At 39.3% G+C, this 26,952-nt stretch overlaps 1 protein-coding gene across 2 annotated transcripts; it reads left to right on the top strand.

Moving 5' to 3' along the window:
- The first annotated feature begins 127 nt into the window (after positions 1 to 127).
- TMEM87A (transmembrane protein 87A) lies at positions 128 to 24,948 on the top strand. 2 transcript variants are annotated; one of them, XM_032689793.1, is made up of 20 exons: positions 128 to 277; positions 1,296 to 1,353; positions 5,127 to 5,224; positions 6,028 to 6,144; positions 7,773 to 7,826; positions 7,930 to 7,986; positions 9,562 to 9,709; positions 10,414 to 10,475; positions 12,380 to 12,563; positions 13,415 to 13,514; positions 14,261 to 14,354; positions 15,535 to 15,603; positions 16,642 to 16,750; positions 17,861 to 17,919; positions 18,136 to 18,239; positions 18,601 to 18,674; positions 19,867 to 19,928; positions 21,120 to 21,175; positions 22,356 to 22,386; positions 22,717 to 24,948. In XM_032689793.1, exons 1-20 carry the CDS (start codon positions 143 to 145, stop codon positions 22,756 to 22,758), a joined length of 1,713 nt encoding a protein of 570 aa, XP_032545684.1. In that variant the 5' UTR covers positions 128 to 142; the 3' UTR covers positions 22,759 to 24,948. The 2 variants fall into 2 exon arrangements, with proteins under 2 accessions (XP_032545684.1, XP_032545683.1); XM_032689792.1 differs by lacking the exon at positions 15,535 to 15,603 and adding an exon at positions 14,908 to 14,979.
- Positions 24,949 to 26,952: the final 2,004 nt, after the last annotated feature.

The raw sequence follows: 26,952 nt of genomic DNA, 5'->3' as shown, positions 1-26,952 counted from the left end.
AGTGACACCCGGAGGCGGTGACAGCCCGGGCCGAGGCGGGGAGCGGCTCCGCCCAGCGCCGCTCCCGCCGGCCCACGGCCGCCGCGTCCCCCCGCGAGGAGCGGAAGAGGCGCGGCCAGCGCGGCGGCCTCCGTACGGCGGGATGGCGGCGGCGCCGCGTTGCGGGGGGCGGCGGCGGCGGCCTGGAGCCGTCCTGCTGCGGCTGCTGGCGGTGCTGCTGCTGGCGGGCTCGGTGGGCGCCGGGCAGCGCTCCAAATGGCGGCTGCCAGTGCTTCTGGTGAGTGCGGGGAGCGCGGCCGGGCCCTGCAGCCTCCGGGCCGGGCGGTGTGGCGGCGGTCGGGGCGAACGTGTGCGGGAACAGGGGAAAGAGGCCGTGGCTGCTCCGCGCGTCGTCCTCGGGCTGCGGCCGGGGGCGTCCCTGCCCGGGCCGCTCCTCTTTGAAGCCTGACCGCACCCGGGGCTGGTGCTCGGGCTCGGGGCCGTGGCTGCCCCCTTCCCCGCTACCAGGCTGGAGCCCTCTGTGGCGGGTCGGTCGTGGCGGCGGGGAGAGAAGGCTTGTGCGGGAAATAGTTCGATGGGCAGCGGAGGGAGCGCGGCCCCTGTGAAAGCCGTGATGTGGAAGGGAGGGAAGGAAGGAAGGGAGGAAGGAAAGCGGGAGGGTCTCCCCGACTGGTGCCCGGCCTTGGGAGGGCCTGTGCGGGGAGAAGGCGCCCTGCGGCCCCTCCTGCGGCCGGGCGGGCGGCACGCACCGCCGGGGCCTGGCTTCGGGAACGCTGGACCGAGAGAGGTGCGGGCCTTAGGGAAGGTGAAGGGAATTCCAGCACTTCTGACAAAGCATGTGTGCTTGCAGTTGTGCGAGGGAAAGCTGTTTTGCCTCACTTTAGATCTACCTTTACGTGGCGGTGGGAGTAATGTGTGCTTTCTCTGAGACCCTTGAGCTTCGGGAACAAAACTGAAGGATCATGGCAAATGCTTCTTTTGGTTCTTAGAACAAAAAAATTTTTTGTTGAGTAGTCCAGACTGTCTCATCAACAAGAAAATGGTAATGGTTTCAACAAATGTCAATGTGAAATTAATTCCGTTTGCAGAACAAAAAGCCCCAAGCCTCTCAAACCATCTTTAAGAGTATGTTGAAGGGGTGGTGAAGCATGACTGGAAAGTCCAGTAAGTCTGGCTCCAGATTTGGCATTTGCTTTCATTACTGTATTGACTTAAAACAGAATGGAAGATTATGTTTACTTAAGCTCAATGACATTAAGCTCACTAATGTCTCTTCTGTTTTTGCACCTTTACAGGGGAAGAAGTTTAACTTTGGGAAAATTCTCTTCAGCAACACCACCATTTTCCTGAGATGTAAGTGGTTATAAGGGATTAACCTGCTTTTTCTTCTTTTGGACACCCCTCCTACTATTAACATTTGGGACTTGAAACACTGTGAAGTGTTTAACTGCACTGGCTGCCATGACAGCTCATCTAGCACTGTATGAAAGCCATAGCTCTGATATGATTGGGTCTGTTAACAGCCTTGAAGCTTCTCAGTTGTGATCTGTTTAGGCTGGAGCAGAAATGAATGGCTCTTCAGGCCCCCTGTAGAGAGGGCAAGATGGGTAATGGGAGCACCACTTCATTTCAGATAGGGGGTAATCAGGTGTGGGACGTGCTGAGCTGTACTGTAAGGTGTGCTTTTCCTGTTGAAGATTTGCTGAATTCCTCTGACTGGGAGATCTGGTTCTGACTGGGACAGGGGCTGTTTGTATTGCAGTGACTGATGCCACTGTACAGGAGGCAATGCTTTTTGAGGACTTGTTCCTTTGTAGTTGAATGTTTCTGGGAGTGATAAGGGAATGTTGCACACTATGGCAGAGATCTCCTGAGAGATGTTTTCTTCTCCTGATCCCAGTGTGCAAATATGCTAAAGAGCAAACGTGTTTGCAGCCTTTCAGTTTTTTCTGCATATTACTCTTTGCTGATCTGGCCAGGTCGATGGGTTATGTAGGTTACTGCTCAAAGGAGAGTTTCTGTGAAATACCCTCTTACCTGTGAACATGAGCACAGCATTTAGATGGCAGTAAGATGATGTAGGTGAGTGGTAGAAGTGACTAGCTGACTTTGAAAGGCTTGAAATCTTTGCCATGTGCTTTGAACGCTTTGAGAGGTTGTTTGCACCATGGAGGGGGAAGCTGGTCTGCACCAGTTCTTACCATTGAGGTGGGGGGAGGAAGCTGTTTGGTTTCTGTCTGCTAATTGGGTGCTTACACAGGTACAATGCCTGTGAATGCCCTTCTGCACTTGTGTCAAGTGAGGAAGTGAAAGTCTCATAAGAGACAATGAGTGGAATCTGTGCCTGTGTCATGTCAAGACTTAGTTGCTGCAGTGATTGTATTCTTTTTAACTGAGAAAATTAAGGTATTGTGGGGTTTGGCTAATACTTCTTGGTGAAATTGCCTGTTGCTGTGCTCTGTTATGTTTTGTTATGTTTTACCTTACTGTTTTTCAGGTTTAATTTCCAATACCTGCTCTTCTTGGGACAGTATTTCAAATGAAGTTTAAGTGCCTTCATTGATCCCGCATTAATCTGAAAAAGGAGGCTAGTATTTGAGTGGTTGTTAGTGAACACTCATCATGTCAGGGTTAAGGCTTTCCCACTTGTCAAGTGTAGCTCAAATGCTAAGGTTTGCTTCTTGCAGTGAGACAATTGTTAGTTTACAGCTGCAGGATCAAAAGGTAGGAATCTTCTCCTTGGGGAGAAGGAGGAGGGTTTGAAAGGGCATTTGGAGCTTTGGTAGGTTTTAGGTTCTTTCCCAAAGTTTAATAGAAATAATGTACTTGTAGTAACATGGCATCTGAGATGTGGGTCCTTGCAGTGAAGTATGTGGTAAGTCTAATGCTGAAATAACTGCGAGAAGGAACTAAGGCATAACATTTGTTTGTTAAAAGGCAAATCTGGTGTTAGAATTCGATCTCTTGGCTCCTGATGTGGACTTGAACTACACTGTGCTTGCAACCTTTAAACAGGCATTAAGTCTTAAAATTCTTTAGTGAAGACACCTGTTTTACATACCAGTGTGATTAAAAGATTTACATGAATTTAGGTAATGAATCATGGGAAGAGGAAGGAACAAAGGCTGTGAACTTACTCAGTTTCTCAGCCTAGATGATATTTAAACTGCATGTGATACTGAGAAACTTCAACTTTGCATATTTTTTCTTTTCTGCCCATGTCTCTGTGGAAACTGATCTCCTTTTGTTTGGTGTCTGTTGCCTCTTCCATCTGCCGTGTGATGTTTGTGTGGACAGTATGACCCTTTTTGTCAAACATGATTGCTCATGTGTCATCCATGGTTTTGGTGAGCCCCTGCATCTCCTTTTCCACTGTCTCTTTTTCTCCTCTTCTTGACTTTTTTTGGTATGTTTGTGCTATATTAGTGTCTGATGCTTTCTGGTTCTGACTGGGAAGACTGCTGCTGGCATTTAGTATTGTCAATAATGAATTTATTTTTATCTACTACTTTTCTGAAGTGCTATTCTAGAAGGCATTTGGTTTCTTGTTTAGGATCATGGTAGAAACCCTGCTCTCTGTAAATGAGTACAAAGATTGCATTCAAGTTGAATGTTGCTGGCTTTTTTCTGAAGGCTGAGGAACTTAGGTTTCCACACTGCTGAATTCAGTAAATGCCATGGATGCTTTTTCTGTTTTAGAGTACTTCCTTTTCAAGGTTTCTGTAATTTTGATGTCTGCAGATATCACGCATTTTTCTAGTCATGACCTGTTTTACCTTTAGTGGGTACTGCTGCTGAATATGTAGTTGCTTTTTTACTTTTAATAGATAAAAAGGTATTTAAAAGGTATTTTTGAATCTTTTGCTAGCTTTTTTTTGAGATGTTCCTCATTTGATCAATTTTATCAGAAGAGCCTTTGTCATCAAAGAATTTGCCATCTACCCATGTCACTGCAATGCTTGTGTTGTCCTTTAGTTTCTTTGTGGTGCCCTCTGCAACATCTAGGGCAACGAGGAACATGTTTGCCTTGTTTTCATGCTTACTAGGAGATGTCATAAGAACACTTATTTTTCAGTAATTTTCCTTAAACCTTTGGTATTAGGAACTGTTGTTGAATTCTTAGCTCTACATATACATGCTTTAGTAGTCATGAGGTTTAAAGTGGGATTAGTCAATTAAGATTCCATGGCAGGGTCTTTCTTCTAATTGCATTTTTTACCTGCAGTGATCAGTATGGAAACATTCATTAAAAGTGTACATGTAACAAAGTCTGAGATGAATGTGCCTGTGAAGTTGTGGGAACTTCTTAGCTACTGCAAACATGCTGTTAACTCAAAAGAGTTTTGCCATCTGTTGACTGGGAAAATGCAAACATAATCATCTAAATGGCTCTTCCAGAATAATTGCTGCTCATTTTGTTTAAGGGTGAAGCTTGCCTTCTTAATGTCAAATTGTTTTCACGAGGTTCTAGTTTAATATTTGAAACACAAAAAAACATCTTCCTGACGGGGGAAGATCTTGGGTTTCACTTTCGTGCATGTTGTTCTCTAATAAGTCAAAGTGGAAAGTTGTCTTATTGCTGTTTTAGGTAGCATTGCAGCATCGGCAGCAAGAGTGAACGTATAGATGGCTGATTTGTCTTTTGGGAGGGATGGATGTTGACTTGCAAAATCTTACCTTTTTATTTATTTTCTTGGTGATGCTATTGATATATTTAAATTTTATGTGCAAATTGCTCTTAGTATTATCCTGTTCCTAGCTCTCTTCGCTTGGTGTGTGTCCCCCCTGTCTCTGGAAGGGAGGCTGTTTTTTTATTTTGTAATCACTGAGAGTCACTGCTGTTCTCTTGTTTGGTATTTGCAGTTGCAGAAACATCCCTGATTGTCTTCAGAACAAAAGGTTTCCAAATGATCTTCAGCTCTTTAATAGAATTGTATGATGTTATAGTGGAATTCTGTGCTTGCTTTCTTTCACTGAACAGTAATGGGTTACTTGAAGAAAATGTTTTCCTGTTGTTTTCAGTTTCATGTTTAAAATGTAATTATGGTAGTTTTGCACAGATTGGAAGGAAAAGCATGGAAGGTAGACAGTGTTCTTATCTGGTGTTTTTTTTTGGTTTTTTATAGTTGAAGGCGATGAAAAAGCTTGTGATCCTTCCTTAGGTTTCAATGTTACTTGGTACTTAAGATATTCTGACTGCTACAATGAAGTCTTCAACTTTGGGGTAAGAATTGCATGGAAAAACATAGGTTAGATTTTTTTTTTTCTGGGTAAGCAAATCTAGTGGGGAGGCAATTGGAGATGTTGCTCTTGCATCCACATTCCGATTTGAGCATAAAAGACACATTCTTCCATTGGAAGATAACAAATTTCTGGAATGGAATGGAATTGATCAACAGCTTGCTGCAATTGCTGACTTTTTTGGGTTTTGGGTAAGGTCGAAGTGTTTGTCAGAATTGTTCTAAACCCAGGAGCTTAAATAAGTACATTGACTAAACTAAAGCGTGTGAGTTTATGCTAGTTGAAAATACTTACAACAGTGCTTAATGACAGTGAATAGAAAAAAATGAATTTTTTCATGTTTAGTCTGAATTCTGTTCTTTATGTATGCACATTGTAAGTATTAGCAATTTGTATGAATGTATAGTGTTTCTATCAAATGTGGTAGAATACAATTGTGCTTCATATGGCTTATACTTTTCCATGTTTGCTTTAAATATTAATTATGACAGTTGTAACTACTAATCTAGCACAAGACTGAGTCTTAAATCTTTAATATAATAATGTAGAGTTTGTTTGTGTAGGCAGAAGTTTATGCTGGCTACTGCACCTGCACTGTATTAGTTCTTACTCAGAGCCTGTATGCCATCATTTTTATAATCTTGCGTGGTCTCGATGGCCTTTATTCTATTAAATTTGGTTCAAGAGTGTGTGCAGAGTGAAGCTCTCCAGGTCTTGCACCTGTCTACTTAGATAAACCATTTGAAATATTGGATGCTAATCTAAGTTCTTCTCTATGTTTGGCAGGATGAACAAGCAGATAACTATTTTGGGACCACAGCTGAAGAGCATCCGGGTTGGTCAGGATACTATGCCACTGCTTCTCTTCTCTTTCCAAACTGCTCTGAGCTCTTTAGGCCTCAGGTATGGGTAGAAATTTCACAGTTTGCTCTGTCTCATACAATATATAGAGAAGGTGGTAATTCTTGTTAGATGTGTTAGCGTCCTGTGTAAGTGTCACTATAGGTTGGGAGATCTGTTTATGACAACCAAGCTGTGATGATGATTTCTTAGTTTCGCTTTACTTCTGGCTTGCTATTGAACATCTGGCTCACTATGGTGGAAAAAAGATCCCAACCAAACCACTGTAAAGTTCAGTGCTTCTTTTTGTTTGTGGTTTTGTGTTCCAAATTTGTTTCATTTATGGGAGGCTACTGCTAGTTGTGTAGAAGTGGCAGCAGAGTAAAGATCCCACTAAATTTGGGTCAATAAAGGATTGTCATTTATTGCTCAGATGACGTTAATTTAGAATAATGGAAATGAGTGTTGAGAAGTTAATTATTTAAGCACTGATAGCAGGTTAAAACTGAAAAATAGTAGTGCTTGTTTGAAACAAATCAAGTGGAAGCAAGAAGACGATGCAAAATTAGCGTGGGAGCAAAGTGCAGATGTCAGCCCTGTGCTGGCTGTACATCAGCAGGCAAAGCTGTGCAATCCTGCTGATGGCAATGGCAGTGGAACTTGGTTTCTTTCTTTAATGGTGTACGTAAGAACTCCAGGCAAATTGTGGAGTGTTGCATCTGTGTTCAGCCATTCGTAGTTTGAACAAGTTCATGGATAGACAATACTGGGAAACATCTCATAACTATTGAACTTAGTGTTGTGGGTTGTTTTTTGATGGTTTTGGTTGTTCTGTTGTTTTGGGGTTTTTTTAAGAAAAAGGACGTGTCTAAAGATGACTTGAAAAGTGTTTTTAATAATCTGTTTGCAATGCCTCTAATTCCTCTGATGTGTGAAGATGGCTTGAAAGGTTTTTAAAAAGAAAGAAAAAACTACACGCTACCTGCTTTTTATATTTAATAATATGACAAGTGTCAGTCTATTTTTACTGGGTTTTATAAAAGAGATCTTGTGGGTTTAGCTGTGTAATATGAATTCGGGCAACTTAACTGAAAGTTCAGGTTTGTGAAACTGGGGTTTTAAAAGTCTTTAAGTGAATTATTATCCAATTCCTTTGAAAAGTCTACTGAATTTCTAACAAAATATATTCCTCTCAGATACTAATTTCTGAAGTTTCACAGAAATTTCTTCTGATTGTTCAGGCTTTTTCTCGTGGTATAGCAGTTTGACTAGATTTTGAGTCACCGTAGTTTAAAAGAGTTGGCAAAATCTGGATCTCTAATAGGCACTCACTCATCTAGGAACTTTTTACTTCATGGATTAAGGCAGAAATCTCAAAATCCTGTTTCTGTCTGCACAGACTTTATCTAGTAATGGGGATACCCAACAGATTAATATTTGGAAAATAAAATTAACTTCACTACTGTCATGTCTGTGGGTTCTAAAAATAGATACCTGTTATCTGAGGGGATGAAAACCAGACTCCCTCCACAAATGGACAGTTGATTTATCAAAATGAAAGCTCTCTAATACAGCTGTTGAGAGAATAATCAAGTTTACTGGAAGCTGTTCTGGTAAGGTCATGTTGATGTGTAAAGTGCCTATAAACGTTAAAGTGTCTATAAATGCTATACCTTTCTTGTATCCTGCAGATTTTCTATAAAGAATTTGTTCATCCAGAACCTCTCTCACCTGAGAAACAAGAGGTAATTTTTCTTCCCTTCTAATGAGTGAGTATAGTCATGGAAGAGATAATTTTGACATATTGATTTATCCATTTTTCTGTGATGTGTTTTTTGTTTCCCTAAGGGCTTAAAAGATAAGAAGGAGAGCACAGGAAATCACACCATGGTGACAGATAAAACTGTATGTATACTGAATTTAAACAGGGCTTGTAATCCAGCAGTCTTTTTTTGTTTTGGTTTGGGTTTTAAATTTATATTTATTTGTATACAAAGAAGTTATTGGTAGGATATTCTATGGGTTTTTTTGACATCTGGAATTTTTCAGCTTGAAACTGGGTAGTGTTGTATTGAAAATCAGAAAGCAGAATAACAGAAAGAGAGTAACTGCTTCTTCTGTATGTGAAATATAGAACTCATACCATTCAAACCAATGGTATAAATTAACAAATAATTTTCTTTTTCCATTATAATTTAAAATAATAATTGAAAATACCTGTTTTAAATGGTGACTAATTCTTACAGAATACATTTGGTTTTGTTTTTAGTCAATTTTTTTAAAACATTGTACCTAGCAAGTTGACTGATTACTCTTGATTTTCAAACCTGTTAGTATTTTTATTATATATTATGTTCAAGACTCAAGGAGGAACAATTGTCAAAATAGCTTCAAGTTGATCATCCTGGATGCCAAGAAAGAAAATGTATTTAACTCCTTGTGTACTTAAAGGCCATTCACTTTAAAGCTAAAACATAAATAGCTGTGTGTGCAGTTGTGAAATAAGGAATCAATGCAGCAAGAGACAGAGATAGTTTAAAGGCAAAACTGGTGTATATAAATATACCCATTTTCTTTTGAGTTTACTGTGTTTCTAAATAAGTTTTATTTTCAGTCAATATTAGCAGATTTATTTTTTTTTATACATAATGTGCTGTTGGCTTTAGGTCTTGCAGTCAGGAGGTTTCTTAAAAGAAATGCATGCTCTTAATACTGAAATTCTCTTGGAGAGGGCATTATAAAAAAAAGTCTTTGTGGCAGTTCTGCAGTAGTCATGCGAGTGGCATACATGTAGATAGTTTTAACTTTAAAGCTCCTGGTAAATATTGCAGTTTCTGAGGTAGCTAGAAGTTCTTCAGTTGTGGAAATCAAAGAAAACTCTGATTTGTTTTGCGGTGCAAATATTTATCTGGACAAGCTTACTCCGTTAGTTTATTGGCAGGATTTGAGTCTTACAGGTGTAGGAGCTGCTGCAGGGACTGCAGTAGTAGTGTCCATAGGAAATGACTACTATGGAAATCTCTCAGCTACCTCTTCTGTCTTACACTGTAAAATTCAGCCTTCACCAGGGAGCTGAGCTTTATGTAGCTGTACAGTTCCCAAGCAGTTGATTGCAGCAGGAAATACTTATCTCTGTGATGGTCCTAATGCTTCCAGTCTGAAAAGAAGAATTAGGATGCTCTCCTGAGTTCTTTTACAGAACCTTTGAGTACTCTTGCAGTAAGCCAGTATTAAATTTGCAAAAAAAAAGCTGTGGTCACCTCCCAAGTCTTTGAGGATTCTTCTGCATTCAAACAACTAAATTTTAAGTATTATGTCTAATAAATACATTTAAAATTTACATATCAAATATTTATTAACAAGTTTTAGGTCTCAGAAGAGGTGAACTTTACATGTAAGATAACACCCATGTATGGCTAGTCTACTTCTGTCTTTGTCTTCACGCTGTGCACTGTTAACATTTAGATGTTTTATTTTCAGGCAATGAATGCTGTTATCAAAACTTGGCGAGATGGGCCATATATATTTATTGTGCAAATTGGAAGTACAACTGCAAAGGATTCTATTACCAGAGTTAAAAGAATGGAGAGGACAACACCTTCCTCATATCAAAATAGGCTCTTTACAAGTAAGATAGCTGTCTATATAGAAATATGAATATACAGCACCATTTTTATGTATTACCAGTCTAAGTGTATCCTAAGGTACTTTTAATATATACTGTATGGTTCAATTTCATCAGACACTATCACTTCACATAGGTATTACTACAGCTCCTTCTTATCATAAGAAAAGAGGTGCTTGCTAGTGTCTTGAAGATCCTAAGACTGTTGTTCTTTCTGTTTACTGATGGAAATAAAGAGGAATCCAAAGCATTTCAATTTTGAGGCTTGGTGTTTTCTCTAAAAAATGTGCAGACCAATACAGTGATTTATATTAATAAGCTCAAAACATGTAGAGTACTAAGATCATAGTTGTTGCCTTGATATATTATAAGATACCTAACCATCCATTGATAACCTATTCAAACTTCAGAGAAGTTTGAAAATCCCCTTAAGCAGTTAACGTAGGTGTGTTTCTGAATTTTTCTTGTTACACGTGAATCTCCAGCAAAAATTACTTTTAAGTACTGCCATGAGTTACTTGGTAATGGACCATGTAATTTTAATTGCATGCTTTTAGCTGAGTGTGTTATAAGTCTTAACTTTCTTTATTAAAGTGCAAGTTAGATTTAAAAGCTATGTGAAGACATGTAATTTATGTTTGAGTGAAAATCATTTAAGTCCTGACTTCCTTCTTGTTCAATTTGGTTATTGGATTGTCTTTTGACAGTGACAGTTGAACTGAAGGGGCCGTATGAGTATCTCTCACTTGCAGACTATCCTCTGATGATTGTAAGTAAACCAGCTTTTCTTTGATCTGTAAAATTGTCAGTTGATTGGAATGTCAATTAAATACTCTGCTTTCATATTTCAGGAAACACAGAACCAGTGTCTCAGGAGAAAAAGTTACTTAGCAGAGGGTGTTTTTGGGTTTGGTGGGGTTTTTAGTTTATTTGTTTTGAGGGTTTTTTGGCTTTTTTTTGTTTGCTTTTTCTTTTTTACTGAGTACAGGATAGGGAAAACAGATATAGATTTCAAATGCTTGCACATGACACTAATGTTGTCCTTCTCTGGATTGTTTGAATTAACGGATGTTAGATTGTAGTTCCTGAAGTTATCAGTATTGTTAGCTCTAAACTGAGTTTTACTGATGCTGTTATTCGCCTTAGCTCACATCTTACAAAATTTGCTATTCCATGTTTTTGTTTGCAGCTACCCTTTCATTTGTCACTGCTTTCTTTGTTCTTTTAGAGCTTAATCTTCCTTCTTCCACCAGCTGTCTCACACCCCATGAGGAGGTCTTTAATACTACCTAACAGTGAAAGCATAATTGAGCTACAAAGAGCTAATCCCCTTTTTATTCAAAGGAGTTATTGACTTGGTAGCTAGTTTCCTCTGTTGAGAAGGCTAAAAAATAAAAAATCTTTAATGTTTATGTAGTGAAGGCAAACTAGCTGGGGATCAACAACAAGCAAAGTCTCTAGCCTGACTTTATTGGCAAGAATGACCTGTAAACAGCTGAGCCCAACAGCATTTCTGAAACACATTTTACTTCCCGCAGAAATAAAAAACCACCAGCAGCTCTATTGAAATGTAATTCACCAGTGTGAATATTCCATGTGACAGGTCCAGAAAAAGGTCTTTCTCTCTAAATGTTTCCATAATGGAGCATCTGTTCATGAACTATCATGCCTAGGATTTTAGCATTTTAACTGCATGGGTTAGTCAGATGTGAAAATCTGTAAGGATCAGTAAGCTGTTCTCCTAAGGAAAGTGTTTTCAGTTTGTGAAAGTTTCAATGGATTGTGCAGCTAATTTCAGTTTGCTTGCTTTAAAAAAAAAATCTTCCTTCTGGAAGAGGAGACTGCTTGATTACTTTGGCTTAGTACTTCCTGCTATTCATTTAATGTCTTACTCTCCTTCTAATCCCTCTTAGTGTGCTTTTTGAAAATTTAACTTGCTCTGATATGATGCTGTCCTTTAGAAAATCTGCTATTGAGTAACATTGTCAAGCTTATTGTTTGCTGTAGGAGATGTACCATGAAAGTTCTTCTCAAACAAGTAACATTGGACCATAAAAAAACCCAAAAATGCACAATGTTAATGTTTAAATGAAAGCTGGATTTCTTTTTCAATTCCAGGTTTTTGGCTGACCTAAAGCTTGGTTAAAAACTCAGTTTACTGGAAATTAACTTTTGAGAAAAGCTGTTGAATTATTTGAACAGAGGGCTTACAAGCATTAGTTGCTTATCTCTGTTCTATGGAATGGTGTGTAAAGGTGACCTGTAAGTTTATTTGCAGAATACTGTAAATGTACTATGAAGTTATTAATAAAACAATATGGGAAAAGGAGTAGAGTTCCTACTAGTTGATCATTTGCTTGAATTATTATCTGGGTTTTTGAAATCTAGTAGCTCATGATATCTTCCTTAGAAAAGCTGCCTGTCAATAAATTGGCAGACTACTGTTCAATAGAGCAGTTGCTCAGAAAGTCAGTTACTCTGATTGGCAGTGAGAAATCACACTGTCACTGTTAAAGAATGCAGAGAAGACAAATGAAACAGTCTATTTAAAAACTTCCAAAGTTGCTTATACTGGGGGAGAAAATAGAGTTATCTTACGGCTGTGGAATGGAAACAAGGAAATTATTTTTCTGGGTCTAAAGTTCCTATTTCTTATTTCTTTTTGTGTAATAGTTTTTCATGGTGATGTGTATTGTGTATGTATTCTTCGGAGTTCTATGGCTTGCATGGTCAGCCTGTTACTGGCGGGATCTCCTGAGGATCCAGTTCTGGATTGGTGCCGTTATCTTCCTGGGAATGCTTGAGAAAGCAGTTTTCTATGCAGAGTTCCAGAATATTCGCTACACGGGAGAATCTGGTAGGTGACAGCTGCATCTCCCAGTTTAATTGACGGGGCATAGCTCTAATGGCTTATGCTAAATTGGGGTGACAGATGCATATTAAGCATATGATTACTTGAGGATTGTTTCAAAATGAAGAACAAGGAACCAGAATCTCTATATTTTTTTATATGTTGAAAACATGATGCTATGTGTTCTTCTAAAGCTAAAGTGCTGTTGCTTAGTCTGACTCCTTAGTGTAGTGTTTTAGGCATGTAGAATGCTAGATTCTGGAGAGTATACATTTTAGTGCTGGCTGGAAGTTTAAAATAGGACTTCCTAAGTGTAGTTTGTAATTAATTTCTGACAGTTGGTGTTGGCCTTGGAAAGATACTGTGAAACTCATTGTTCAACGGGACAGCATTGTAGATAACTCTTGGTATTTAGCCCAACCTGATAATCCATTTTAAAGAGATTTCCTTCACATAAAACTGCGGTACTCTAGTTTTGAATTTTGAAGCTGGATGCATACAAATGAAACTGCAAGTAAAATGTCATTATGACTTTGCTAATTGGCCACACCCATGGTACACAAGGTTTTATTGGCTGACTTGTTTGGAAGAGTATCCAGGCTGACCCTATGAATAAATGTTTTATGGATCATTTACTCTCCACTTTCTGTGGATGTAAACTTTTTCAGTAGGTTTTTTCTTATGCCAAGTGACCTGTCTTTTTTGAAAGCTTACTCCAGATGTAGGTAATAAAAAGATTATACACTTCAGTAGCCTACCTTCTATATCTGCTCTTGTGCTACAATTGCATATGCAATAGTTAATAGAACAGAAATTATATTTTAATAACCTAACTTCCTCCTCTTTGCTTTTGGTAGTTCAAGGAGCAGTAATACTGGCAGAACTTCTCTCTGCTGTGAAGCGATCATTGGCTCGAACTCTGGTCATCATAGTCAGCTTGGGATATGGGATAGTCAAGTAAGTAATTTGTTACAGGTTTGTTGTGTTCTATTTAAAGGGTTTTCGCTATTGTTTTTTAATAACTTAGGGCAATATTCATCTCCCTGTACTTTGCTTGTTAAAAGGTAGGTGCTTTAATTGAGTGCTGTGAAGATCTAGACTTCTTCACTAGTAAACAGAGACATACAGTTCTGTATTGCTATCACTCTTCCTTCCATCCTTTTCTGTATACTGCTGTAGGGTGAGTGTCTGAGTCACTGTTGAGATACTCCCCTGAGTGGAATGGGAGCTTTATGTGCCTGCCTTCTGGGTGAGGGCATCTTACAGAAATTAGAGAAGGTCATTAATCACTGATAGAGGAGGGTATCTGCTTTAGGAGGCTTCTGTTGCTAGGAGTGCTGCTTATCTGTCCATCCCTAACTATATTCAGTGGTAAAACAACACACTGTGTGGTAGTGGAAGCTTTTGGCAAGTGTGAGTGTACTGGGGGAACTGGTGTAGAAGTGGGATGTGACGGTTGTAAGATACTAAGCAGGTTGACTAGGAAACAGGACTGTTACCAATCTCTCCCTTGGTCACATTATACCATAAGATAAAATTAATTATATGCTTTGAGCACCATGATAAAATTATTTCTGGATCCAGAAGTGGCTTGTCACAAGGACCTTTTATTCATGTGCTTCATACCTTGTGTGAGACTCAAGTTGACATGACTTCACTGTTAGTTCCCCACTTAATCTGAATTTCACTTTTTTTTCCTACAGGCCTCGCCTTGGAGTTACTCTTCACAAAGTTGTTATGGCTGGAGCTCTTTATCTATTATTTTCTGGCATGGAAGGTGTTCTTAGAGTCACAGGGGTCAGTAACAACTGCTTGAATTTTCCCATATGCCACAGACATTAGCAGCTTTATTTACTTGTATGCCAAGGAAGAATCTAGAGCTATGCTGAAAGAGAGAGTGAAGTGGTTAAATTCTGAGACTGTGGATATGGATTATTGACAATTATTTTAAGTTCAGTGTCTTGTCTATTTAGTAGGATATAATTCTGTATAGTTTGAAATAATTCTACTAGTTTTCTGATTAGCCAGGTTTCAGCCTGGACCCTTGTGTCTAATACTTTGGATTAGGTAGGGCTAGTTGCAGACACAAACGTACAGCTTGGGTCACCTGGTCATGAGTCAAAAAGACCCTACCCAAGAATAAAAAAATAAAAACAAACAACAACAACAAAACCCAAAACAACAAACAACCCAATCCCCACCACTCCAGTTTGGAGGCTGTGACTGTGTGTAAGTGCTGCTGCTCCTGGATTCATTAGGAAGTGCATCTTGGGATGTAGATTTCTGTTGTTCTGTTTTTGGTATTTTGGGATAAGGTTTTTAACCTGTCACATATTTGGTACTTTTCCAGTTTTTCTATGACACTGTGGCTCTGATAGCAAACTTGGCCCTGTCCATGATTGATGCCTGTATTATTTTGTGGATATCCTTTTATAAACTTCAGAATGCTACAAGCTTATTCACAGCTTATTATTTCTGTCTTACACTTAAAAAGAATGTGGTTTGCTTGTTTCTGTTAGGGCTTTGATAGTTTTTGATGTAAACACAAAGGCAAGTTTTGCCTCTTTAGTCAAACTTGGGGTTGCCAGTGAAGCTTTCAGTTTGTCCATGGGTAGGGTAAAAGATTTAATTACTACATCTCTAACAAGCTGATTGCTAGATTTCCGTAATGGAAGTGTCCAGAGCAATTAATCACAGCAACTGCCTCAGCAGAGACTCCTTTTAACAGTGCTAGATTGACTTAATCTGGAAAACTGCTTCTTGCCTTGCTGGTGGAGAACTGGGAACTGACAGTGTGGTATTGTCACTTCCTCTCTGTGCATTGGGCTAAACTCTTGGTTCAAGCCCTCTGTTTCTGTAGCAAAACTCAGAAGCATTGTGGTGGTGTATTTGTAGTTTCACGTAAAATAGCCTCACCCTCCTCACTTCTGTACCTTGTTTTCTGTTTTGTTCTTATTGGCTCTCTCTTTGTCTCCAGGCCCAGAATGATCTTGCCTCCTTGGCTTTTATTCCCCTGGCTTTCCTAGATACTGCCCTGTGCTGGTGGATATCCTTCACTGTTTTATTTGATGGGGTGTGTTTTCTTTTAAATTTGTTTTTTTTGGGAAGTCTTTTGGGCTGAATTTTTTTTTAAATAATCTTCAAGTATATATTTTTTTCTACTTCTGGCAGAGGTTATAGAACTTCTGTAATTGAGTATTCAGGTAAGCTGCTACCTACTGCTTACCTAGTTTTTCTTGCACTGAATGAATCTGTGTTAAAGCTGCTCCTGAATATAGTCTGTCTGTTATCAGTCTCTGATTGTTGAGTGTGAAAGCAGTTTGTTCTAGTGTAGTGTGTCATGGCATCAGAGAAGGAACCTTTGGAGAACTGACTCAGTTTATGTTTTGGGGAGAAGGTTGCTTAGCAACATCAGATCTAAAAGTCTTTCTTGTAAAATCTGAAATAACCTTGAAGTAGGTGACAAAACGAGGCAGTTCACTTTTTGGTGTCTTGACAAGCAACCATAATCTTTTGTGACTTTAGCAACTGACATTAAATACTGAACTCGTGTATAGCAAAATCCCTATAAAGTGTTCTTCGTGAACACTCTATTTCTTAGCAAAAGCTCTATTTAAAATGTGAATAGCTTGCTACCAAACCATGAAAACCACAATTCTCCCCTATCATGATATCTCTTCTAAGCACTTGTTTTGTCACTGGGAATAAAACAAAAAAGAAAGTGTGATGGCACCCGTATAGATTACTTGGATTTTAACTCATTTTTAGTTCAAATTTGACTTTTATTTTATCAGAAGTACAAGTGACACTTTTCTGGAGGAATGGACCATAGCCCAAAATAGATGCCTGGATACCATCTTTATGTGATGAGAGTTATAGGTGTAGATGAACTAAATAACAGTCATAAGGGACTGATTCTGCTCTTTGGTACCTTTGCTATAGGATCAACCTTTTCTTCTACTGAGAACTATCTTTTTGGAGGGCTCTGGGGGTGGGAGAGCTGTTGATCATAAGATCTGCGTCTCCTCATGCTAAGTCTGTGACCAGATTGTCCCTTCAGAGCCTTTTCCTTGACTTTTCATACATATTCATCAGCTTAACTCAAACAATGAAGCTGCTAAAACTTCGAAGGAATGTTGTGAAACTCTCTTTGTATCGGCACTTCACGAACACGCTCATCTTGGCAGTAGCAGGTAAGCAGAAAATTACGTCTATCAAATAATAAGACCACTTTCCATTTCCATATATGGCTTGATTTGGTCACTAAAGCAAATCTTTAAGTTTGGTGACCTTTCTGTAAATACAGTCAAAGTTCTTGGTATTTCTAACTCTTGACCTGTTTCTAACAGTGGGTCTTTGCCAAGTGTTAGGTTGATATTTCAGAGACAGTGGATTATTAGTCCTGATGTTAATAAAATCAGTAGTAATGCAGCTCCTCTAAGGGAACACTTAAATCCCACTATAAGCTGCTAGGGGGCAAAAGATTATTATCCTATGCTGTTAACTTCACAGAGATACTTTTTGCCAAAATCACAGTATCACTGTATACTTTCTCATTTTTAAGATGTCTGAAGACCAGATAGCTGAAGGACCAGAGTGATTCTTGAAAAATGTATTCTTAGTATTGTAACATAATGCCTGGAAGCATACAGGTTCAGTTTCTTTTTCCATTTATAATAGTGATGAACTGAACTTCAAGAACAAATCTGTTGATGCTTCCAGGTGCTCTGCTATCAATACAATGGGCAGAAAACTTCTAAAGACTGTGCCTTTATTTAAACAATCAGGCAAAAAAGCACATTCCTTTTAAAGCTCTGATTGAAATTCCATTCAGCACATGGTTCTTAGTCAACTTAGAACACCTTAGTGGAAGGAAATCTATTGTAAAATTATGGTAAGGGCATACTTTGAGCGTTGGAAGTGTTGCGGGTCAAGATCTGAATGCTTAAGGCATTCAAGCAGATCAGATTGCTGGGTTGCTTCAAGGAAAGCTTTGTTTGTCAGCTGATAATGAAACCATGGTTTGGTGGCTAGATAAAAGTAATGTAAGAAAAATAGGAGTGAGGAGTTGGCTAAATACTTAATATTTGATTTATGCCTTGTGTCTCTATGTGTCTGTGCCTAAATTATTATATAAGGTCAGTACAATAAATCCATCTCTTGTTTTTCAAAACTATTAAATTGGATTTCAAGACTTCACTATTTAGGTTTTTGGTCTTTGTTTTGGAAAGAGTCCTGTTGGTGGGATATTTGAGTTGGCATATTTTGTAGTAATAAGCAACTTGTTTGTTTGAATATTGCAGCGTCTATTGTATTTATCATCTGGACTACCATGAAGTTCAGGCTGGTGGACTGTCAGTCGGTGAGTTTATATTGAATGCTTTCTCCAATTGCTGCCTCTTAATAAGTTTACATTTGGCAGTGAAATTGCCACATAGTACCACATGCTAAAATTCTCACTGTTGTGAGTAATGAGCCTGTTTGACAGATGCCTATAATTCACCCTTGGAAAGAGATGAGGACATGGAATTTCTTGCTTCTCAATACTTTCCATTTGTGCTGCTGTATTTCTTGGCAGGACTGGCAGGAGCTATGGGTGGATGATGCCATCTGGCGTTTATTGTTTTCAATGATCCTTTTTGTCATCATGATTCTGTGGAGACCATCTGCTAACAACCAAAGGTTCAGCTTGTCTTATCTCTTCCTAAAAATACTGGGTTTTGGGAATGCTTGTTTATTCAAAGAAGTACTGGAGGGTGATTTTTAGTTACTCTATACCGATCCATAAGGATACTAAGCAGTCTGTGTAGGGGCTTGAGGAAAAGTAAGCATAGAGAAGTCACATACATAAAATCCAGTCTGTTCCTGGTGCTGAATTTATTTAAAAAGAAGTGACTTAAACTTTTGATTATGTAGTTGAGCATCGGTCTTAAAAATAGTGAACTACACAGAATAATCAAGTCATGTGAATGCTGGGGTAATGGATCTCTTGGGAGGCAAGAGATACAATTCTAAGATAGCTTTCATTCTTTCACTCCTGAAGGTTTGCTTTCTCACCACTGTCAGAAGAGGAGGATGATGATGAGCAGAAAGAGCCAATGTTAAAGGAAAGCTTTGGTAAGAAAAAAAATTTTTCCACCTAATTTCAGTGTTAAAAAGACACTTTTGTGGACGAAGGTGTCTTGCTCTCTGGCAAAAAAATTCGTTACTGCTGGAAAAGTAGAATCAATTGCCATCGATACATGTAGTTGTAGAGGAAATACTGGCTTTATGTTTAGTGTTTACGTTGCCAATGTTTAATTCTGGGGTTGACAGTGGAAACACTGCTACTGCTGATGTTGCTTTGCCAGGTCTAGTGGACTTTGTTTTATTGAATATGTCAAGTCTTAGGTTTGAATCCAGTCATGATGACAAGGATCTCTTGGATATTGTTGCTAGGCAGCGGTTTAGTGTGCAGTTCTCTTTTAAAATCCCATTTAAGAATTTTCATTTATTATCTGTGCTCTGAACTCTGCAATCTTCATTTTCCATGTTAAGGCCTAGCATAGGAATGGCCAGTGTAAACATAGGGATGAATATGTTTATTCATGAAATTGTCTGTTGTAACACCTCTGTTTATAAGCTGTGTAAAAGGTAGGGCCACATACCTTTTGCTGCTGTCTGTCCACAATTCATTATGTTGGGATATATTGGTGCTGTTTGCCTTGTTAGCAGCTGAGGAGAAGTGTGTAATCCATTAGGTGCATTTGGCAAATCAGCTCTATCTGGCTATCTGTGAGGCTGGGAGATGCATGTTGCTGTTCATCTGGTAAGTCAACCAAGTGGCCAGTCAGCAGCCAGTAGGTAAAATAAACTTTGGGAGTTGCCTGTGTCTCAGAATGGTTAAAGCTGGAAGGGACCTCTGGAGGTCATCCTGTCCAAACCCCCTGCTCAAGCAGGGTTTACCTAGAACAGGTTGCCCCAGACCATGTCCAGATGGCTTTTGAGTATCTGCAAGGATGGAGATTTCACAGCCTCTCTGGGTAACTGTGTCAGAGTTCTATGCTGCTGATGTCTGGCTTAAATAAAATGATTAGAAAATTTATATTTCGTAGGTAAAATCGCAAAATTCAGAAAAAAACAGGTATTCCACCTGTCAGGAAAAAATACTACAAGCCTTCCAAAGGGAAGGCTGTCTCTAATTATTAACTTGTCTAATTCTGCCTCTTGAATCTGATGAAATATCCTAAATGAAGATTCAACACTTTCACTTACAGTCTATGAACAATTATAGTTCAGTTATCCCAGTCTTTTTTCCTTTTGTTTTCAGAGGGAATGAAAATGAGAAGTACAAAGCAAGAACCAAATGGGAATGTAAAAGCAAACAAAGCTGTGAGTACACTCTCTCTACCTCAAAGAATATAGATTCATCTCTTCTTTGTTTGCTCACAGTAGTTATGAGTAGTTTTGCAAAGTTTTGAGCCAATAAATATGAGGTTTTTGGTTTGCTTCAGTGTCAGTAAGTCAAAGCATTTTAAGTTTACATTACTTCTAAAAAGAAAGCAAATACAGGTTTTCCATCAGGTTTCCTGTATGTGCAATGGAAACTTTAGAATTCAGTCTGTTCTTTAGGACTGTTTGTGCCATCCAGTATAGATAGAACTGTATAATACCATATTCTGATAATGAGTAATACATTATTTTAACAAGTTTGTTAGTCTCAGAGGGAGGCTCAGCCATATTTTAAATAAATTGCCTTTTAGTTTTGAGATTTGTGATTTATTAGTTGAATGGGGTGATATGGATATTGTTATGTACCTGCCTAAATACTTCAGAATAATGTGCATTTTTTTTTCCATGTGGCTTACAAGCCACATTCATCTAGGAGGTAGAAAATATGTCTTGGAATTTTCATGGAATTTGTGCATAAACTTAAAAGTGGAAAGAACATGTAGGAATTCATTGTAATAGCAGTCATATTTTTGTCATTGACATTGTTTTTCTCAAAGGTTGATTGCAACTGTTGATTGCTACTTACCTGAGGATAACACAAAAATCAAACTTTTCTGTTTTGGGACCCAGGGGGTTGAGAGGGTAATTTCCACAACTTCAGAACAAATGTGCTTGTGTTGTGAATTAAGAGACTGTTCACCAGATAGAAATGAGAAATCCTGACAATATGGACAATACCTTTGATAAATCTAACTTGTGCTTTTTATATTGTTTCATCTAATACATCTTCAAAAGATAGTGTTCTTTGTTGGGAGACTAAACTAGATTATGTAAATAACCAAAGTGTCCTGAGATCCTCCTTTTCCTAGTCACCATTAGACTGTTAAAGAGTTCACAGCTAGTTTTTCTTTAGTCCTCTTTTTTTATTTCTTCCTGGAATGTGTTTTCTGTAATCCAGAAATCAAATTGAAGATGTTTTTTCCTGTTGTTTGTTTTGGTTTTTGTTTAAATTTTTAACTGACATTTTAAATACATTACTTTTTGTCAAGTAGGTTGAGAAGAAAAAGGTTTGCATGTGACAGCATTTTGGGGAAACTGACTTTGTTTTCTGTTTAATTTCTGTATTTGTAGCAAGAAGATGACCTGAAGTGGGTAGAGGAGAATGTTCCTTCATCAGTGACAGATGTGTGAGTATTTTTATAGTCACAATAAAAGCAGGTTCCTTGCCCACAGGAACACAAATACATTAGAATGCTTTCTAACTTGTACGCTGAGCAGAGCCTGGAACTGGCCTCTGACTTCTTAGTGTGATGACACTTGGCTGTATGCAGTCTGTCAGATTTGAACATACTGACTTAAAGAATACTGCCTTGGACTGTGAAACCACAGACTATTTTGCACTTCACTAAAGTTAAATCTAGAAGACAGAACAAACAAACCCTCTTTCTGTTAAGTGCTCTGAAAAGACCCTTGAGTATCTTGCTGAATGTAAACCATGGAATAATTTAGTTTAGTTTACAACTGACATGCCAAATAAAGTTGAAATTTTTATGTTTCTGGCAGTATAGTCAGCTGTGTATGATGTCTGCATCTGTTCTGCTTTTAATAACTTTTACATCCGAAAAGTGCTACCTTTTTTGTAGCAAAACTGATGTTCACAGATTAATTATGTTCACAAATTTGAACAGGTATTTTTGGCAGAGGCTATGGATTGAAGTACAAAATTTTGCTTGAAGTTAGGTAAAGACAAGAAATTAGGTTAAGTTTCTAGAGGATGAAAAAGTGCATTTTCTGAGTTGAATTTGGTTTTCCCAGTTCTAATACTGATTTTTTGAAGACTGATAGGATTCCTTAAGAAAAAAAGAACTAGACAACTAGACTGGTGTAAGGTATGAAAGGACACTTTGAGCTCCTCTGCTGCAGGGTTTTCTGTTCCTGAGAGTCTGATCAGGGTTGTGAAGAGACAATATCTCAACAGATGGGATATCTATTATAGGCTGGGGTACCAGTGGAACTTGTTTGATTCCTGGGCCGTGTTTTTACAACATGGTCCCATATTGTAAATTTCTTCAGTGTAGTTCAGGTGTTCCCGCATGAATGAAGCGGCTTATTTGGAAACTTGGAAATTGTTCAGTTGATAATGAGAAGCATAGAAAAAAAGAACTTGAAACTGCAAAGGTGGTTGAGGATACTCCTTGGGATACTTCCTTTTTTGTGTGTCTTTCTCTAATTTCTGTTAAATTGAAAGGTTTGTCTTTGTTGCTCTTCTGTGTCCTAAAAGCAACATAAGGTTAAAAATGGTTGTCAGTCGTAAGCTCTTAGTATGTATTCATTTTAACTTTTTTTTCTCCCCCCCCCCCCCCGCAGTGCTCTTCCAGCTCTTCTGGATTCAGATGAGGTCAGTAAAGAAGTCTTCAGTTCAAATTAGTCTTCTCACATGCCAAAGGAGTCATGAGTCAGCTGGTAAAGACTTGGCTTATCAGAACTGGACTCTGATCTTGTCAGTGCAGCAATAAAATGCTACAAGGGGGGAAGGATAGTGGGGACAACTTCTTAGAATACAAACATGTATTCCAAATATGTATTCTAAAAAAAGTGCTATATCTGCTGCGTAAGTTGGACTCCTGACTTAAAATGCATGTGAGTTTACATTTGTTGTGAATGTGCACATTCTGAATAAGGTAAACCTACTGGGGGAAATGACACCATTGGGTATTTTATTTTCCAGGAAAGAATGATTACACACTTTGAAAGGTCCAAAATGGAATGAAGGAGTAGCTTTTTGCTACTGGAAGTGGAGACGCCTCTTTTAAAGTTGCTTGGTGGAGCAAGTGCATCCTGCTGATTTGTTTGTTGATCTCAGCCTTGAAAGTTTGATGCTTTACTGTCGTGGAGGGTGTCTTGCTGTGGAAGAAGTTCACAAGGACATTATAAACCTTTTGGAAATTTGAATTTACAAAGTTGCTGCAAGTTTGGATTTTTAAGCAATTTACATATGTCCTATTCCAGCACCTTCTGTAACTTTTCAAATATTTAATCTGTGAAACTAAAATTCCTAATGTCTGTTTGAGGAGTTTATATTTCAGTGTTACAATTGACACCTAGAGGTGAACTGCCTGTACCTTTTTGGGGGGAGGGTGGGGACATCTAGAAGTAAGCACTGAAGAAACAACAGACCCATTTACTGGTATATACAACTGCTGTTGTATGTCATGTGCCCAATATGCATGAGAGGGTTTTAGAGGGAAGCTCCTGTTGATGAAGAAAATTAAGATGCCAGAATGGAAATATTTGGAAAAGTTACAATGATATGAGTTTTTAACAAAATCAAGTGCAATTTTATTCATAACACTGTGTATGAAAGATTTTCTATTTTAAATGCCATTGACCTATAGGTAACAGCTGTCTAGAGCTAACACTTGCTGTTGTGGCACATCTCATTGCCGGCAATGTGGTGGATGCCTGGAAAAATTATTTGCCCCTACCTCTCACGTGTTGCATGATTTAATTTAAAACAACAAACAAAACAACACCACCAAACATCACCAAACCCATTCCTGCAGCGCTCCAAAAGTGCTTGACCACACCTTAAGCAGATATTAACTAGATGACTCAGCACAGCTCTTCTCCCTTTACATGTAACATCTCCCACCAAGAAGTTGGCGCTCTTCTACGAGAACATGGCATTGCTTTCTAGAGGGTGCAAGCACTGCCTGCCTTACTTGAAAGAGGCTTTATGGGGAGTCCACAGTGCTGGGATAGTTAAATTCCCAGTGTCTGTTTAGAATTGCTTCCCATGTAAGTGATCTGATGATGAGCTTTCCTGTCCCAATTGGTCCTGTGGCCAAGAGGTACTTTGAGATCACTGTGTTTCAGTCAAAGTTTCAGACTCCTATATAATTGCATTTTGTTTCTCCTTTTGAGATTAAAAAGAGCATTTGGTGTTCTGTTTTTATTTTTTGCTTGGCTGTAACAGCTACACTTGCAATAACTTCCTCATGGAAACCCACTGTAGACTGTATGCAAAAGGTCTAATTCAGGTTCATAACCTTTACAGCTGATGATTACCAGGTATGCAGTAGCTGGACAGCTCAGGAGCAGATGTGGCTGCTGCTGGAACGGCATAGGGAGTAAGCTTTTCTGGTTCTTCACTCATAGCTATGACAGCAGAAATAACATGTGCCTGTACTTCATTCATTCCACTGTAAGGTCTCGTAGCTTAGCTGTAGTTCATCTTTATCAGCAATTCAAGCTGAAATGTGGCACTTTACAGTAGAGTAGCTGAGGCACAAGGACATAGTGTCTTCTGCTAGGTGTGCTGTGGGGCAGTGAACTCTCAGCAGATGGGCAGAGGAAAAAAAAGCTGTGGCTATAGCACCTCACTGCTTCTGCAGGAGTGCTATAGCTCTTCTTTAGATTACAGGTAGAATCTTTAATTAAAAAATACTTCTAATTTGCTATGCTTAATTGATATAGATGAAAAAAATGTTACCTCCATGTCCTTTTGAGGAGAGGAAATTTTGTGAAATAAAGCTACACAAAGCTCGCTATTAATGGGGGGGGGGGGGTCTGTTTTGATTTTTTTTTTTAAGTCCTATTGTTCTGGGTTGTTTGGGTTTTTTGAAACAAATAGGTAAAAATGTTCTCTACTGGAAGCACAACAGTTTGTATGTACTATTTAATAAAGGCTAGGCAAAGAGGAGAAAGGCTTATATTGTGTCCTTCCACTTTCTTACTACCTCTTGTCTCACAGGAGGAAGTGTTAACGTCTTCACAAAGCTCCCTGATTTTAGCTCTTTATTGCGTAGTATTTATAATGCAGTTATTCCCAACAGTTCTTTTTTTTCTTGTTGAGCTTGACAATAGAGTGGAAGTCTGTCATTTGGAAAGTTAATAAAGGTAGAGCAAATAATAAATTTCTGAACAAAAGTAAAAGATCTAAACAGTTTCACTAATTGTATTCATAGTTTAATTGAATTAATAATTTAAAAACTGAAATAAATGTAGTAGCAGTGTGGTGCATGCAACCTATGACTACAGTGGCAGTTCTTAGGCAATCCTTGCTGCCTTCTGCCCTTGCATTCTTGTACTTACCTGAAGCAGTATTTGAAGTTGTCCTGAATTCCACAAGGGGCTTGTTGATCCCTTGGTTAGCCATTTTTGGTTTTCTACTTATTTTAGCAGAGTTTCTGTATCATTGGAAGGTAGCATCTGCTTCCTAGCCTACAGCAAGTGTCTGCTGTGACTTTTTTGTAGTCCTGTGGAAAAATTGTGTGAGTGCCCAGCTCCCACAGTATAGTGTGGGCTATGGCATGTGCACAGCTGCTCCTGCAATTATGATTCCAGGAGAGATGGCTAAAAGCAGTGGATGAGATGTGGGTGAGGAGCAAAGAGGGCGTGTGCAAGGGAGTTGCAGCAATGTGGCCTCTCCTGCAGCAGCATGTTTGGTTAAGTATGTTGGTTCTACTGAGGGGATCTTTGCTTCTTCTGAAACCTGGTTTTGCCCCTAAAGATGTGTTGGCTCCATGACTTGGAAAAGCTCAGGAAAGCTTAATCAGCAAGCTAGCTTGCTAAAATGCCTGACCAGAAATCCTGCAGGTTGTTACTTTAATTATGTAGACAGGGAAGACAATTAAAATTTATACCTATTCTTTCAAAAGGGTATTGGAATTTTAAAACAAACCATGCAAACTACTCTGAAAGACTTGGTTGGTGAGCTGGAGAGAGAAAAGATCTACTCTTAGGTCTGAAATCTACAAGTGTTTTTATTAATTAAAATGATGTGGAAAAGCTGAATTTTCTTTAGGAAATTTATATCTTCAACAACCTGTTCCTAATAATTTTCTGCTTACAGAAAAAATGTCTGACAGAAGTTTTTTAAGAGTTCTTGTGCCTGATTAGTTCTGTATAGATTTGTGAGAAGTAGCTGTGATACTGCTGTTGCGATTGCAGCATGTGCACACCATGCAGAAAACTGAAAACATACTGAAGCAGCTGATATTGTTGACCAGCTTTTCATTAGGGTGACAAAATGTTCCTGCTGAGAACTCTGAAGGAGGGACTGAGTAAGAGGTCACAGCATGGTAAAGAAATTAAAGAATCACAGGCTTGATAGGCAGTGAGTCAGGATCATAAGACCTGGTGTAGGGAAGGGTATGTTTGTCTTATTCTGCATATATAGCAGTGGGTGTTTGTGGGCTTTGTTTATCCACAGCATTTTATGTTGTATGCTAAAGTGTGGTACTTCTTAAAACCTGAAGAGGCCAATGCCTCACAAATAATTTGCTCTCTGGATTACAACTATTTGCATGTGAAGTCGTTATTACCCAGTGTTATTGAAACTTTTGTTTCCTTGCACTAAATCAGTACTCTATCCCTTTTCCGGCCAAGTTCATAGGGTAAGTTCACTAAAGTAGAACTTATGACCTCCAAAAATAGACATTTACTTGCAAGATACGCCTTGCTATTCTCATGTGATTGCCTTAGGTTATGCAGGTCCTTGTATACTATGTGACTTTCTACCTGCTCTGGTTTATGTAAGTCAAAGGAAACCAAACACCTCTCAGACTGACGCTGTGGGAAGACGAGTGTTTGCTACAGCCAGTCCCTTTTTTGGGCTATATGAAGCTGCACACGGATTACGACAGGGTGAGGAGAGTCCCCCTGGGGACAGCATCCTGGCCATGCCGACGTGCGTTTCCCGCTCGCGCCCGAGCTCCGGGGCAGGCCGCTCCTGTTTGTCGGGCTGCCGGCGCGGGGACGGCGCTGAGGGACAGCTCCTGGCGTTCTGTCCCTGGCGGAGCGCCCCGGGCTGTGCCCAGACCTCCGCGGGGTGGTGGAGGGACGAGCGCGGCGTTTGCCAGCGGGGGCGGGAGCAGCGCGGCGGGCGGGGCCTGCGGCGGAAGGGGCGGTGGGGCGGGCGGGACCGGAAAAGGCGGGGAGCCTTCGGGCGGCGCGGGCGCTT

The sequence above is a fragment of the Chiroxiphia lanceolata genome, chromosome 6, assembly GCF_009829145.1.
Source record: "Chiroxiphia lanceolata isolate bChiLan1 chromosome 6, bChiLan1.pri, whole genome shotgun sequence".
Lineage (NCBI taxonomy): Eukaryota > Metazoa > Chordata > Aves > Passeriformes > Pipridae > Chiroxiphia > Chiroxiphia lanceolata.
This window is presented reverse-complemented; position numbering and strand designations above follow the sequence as displayed.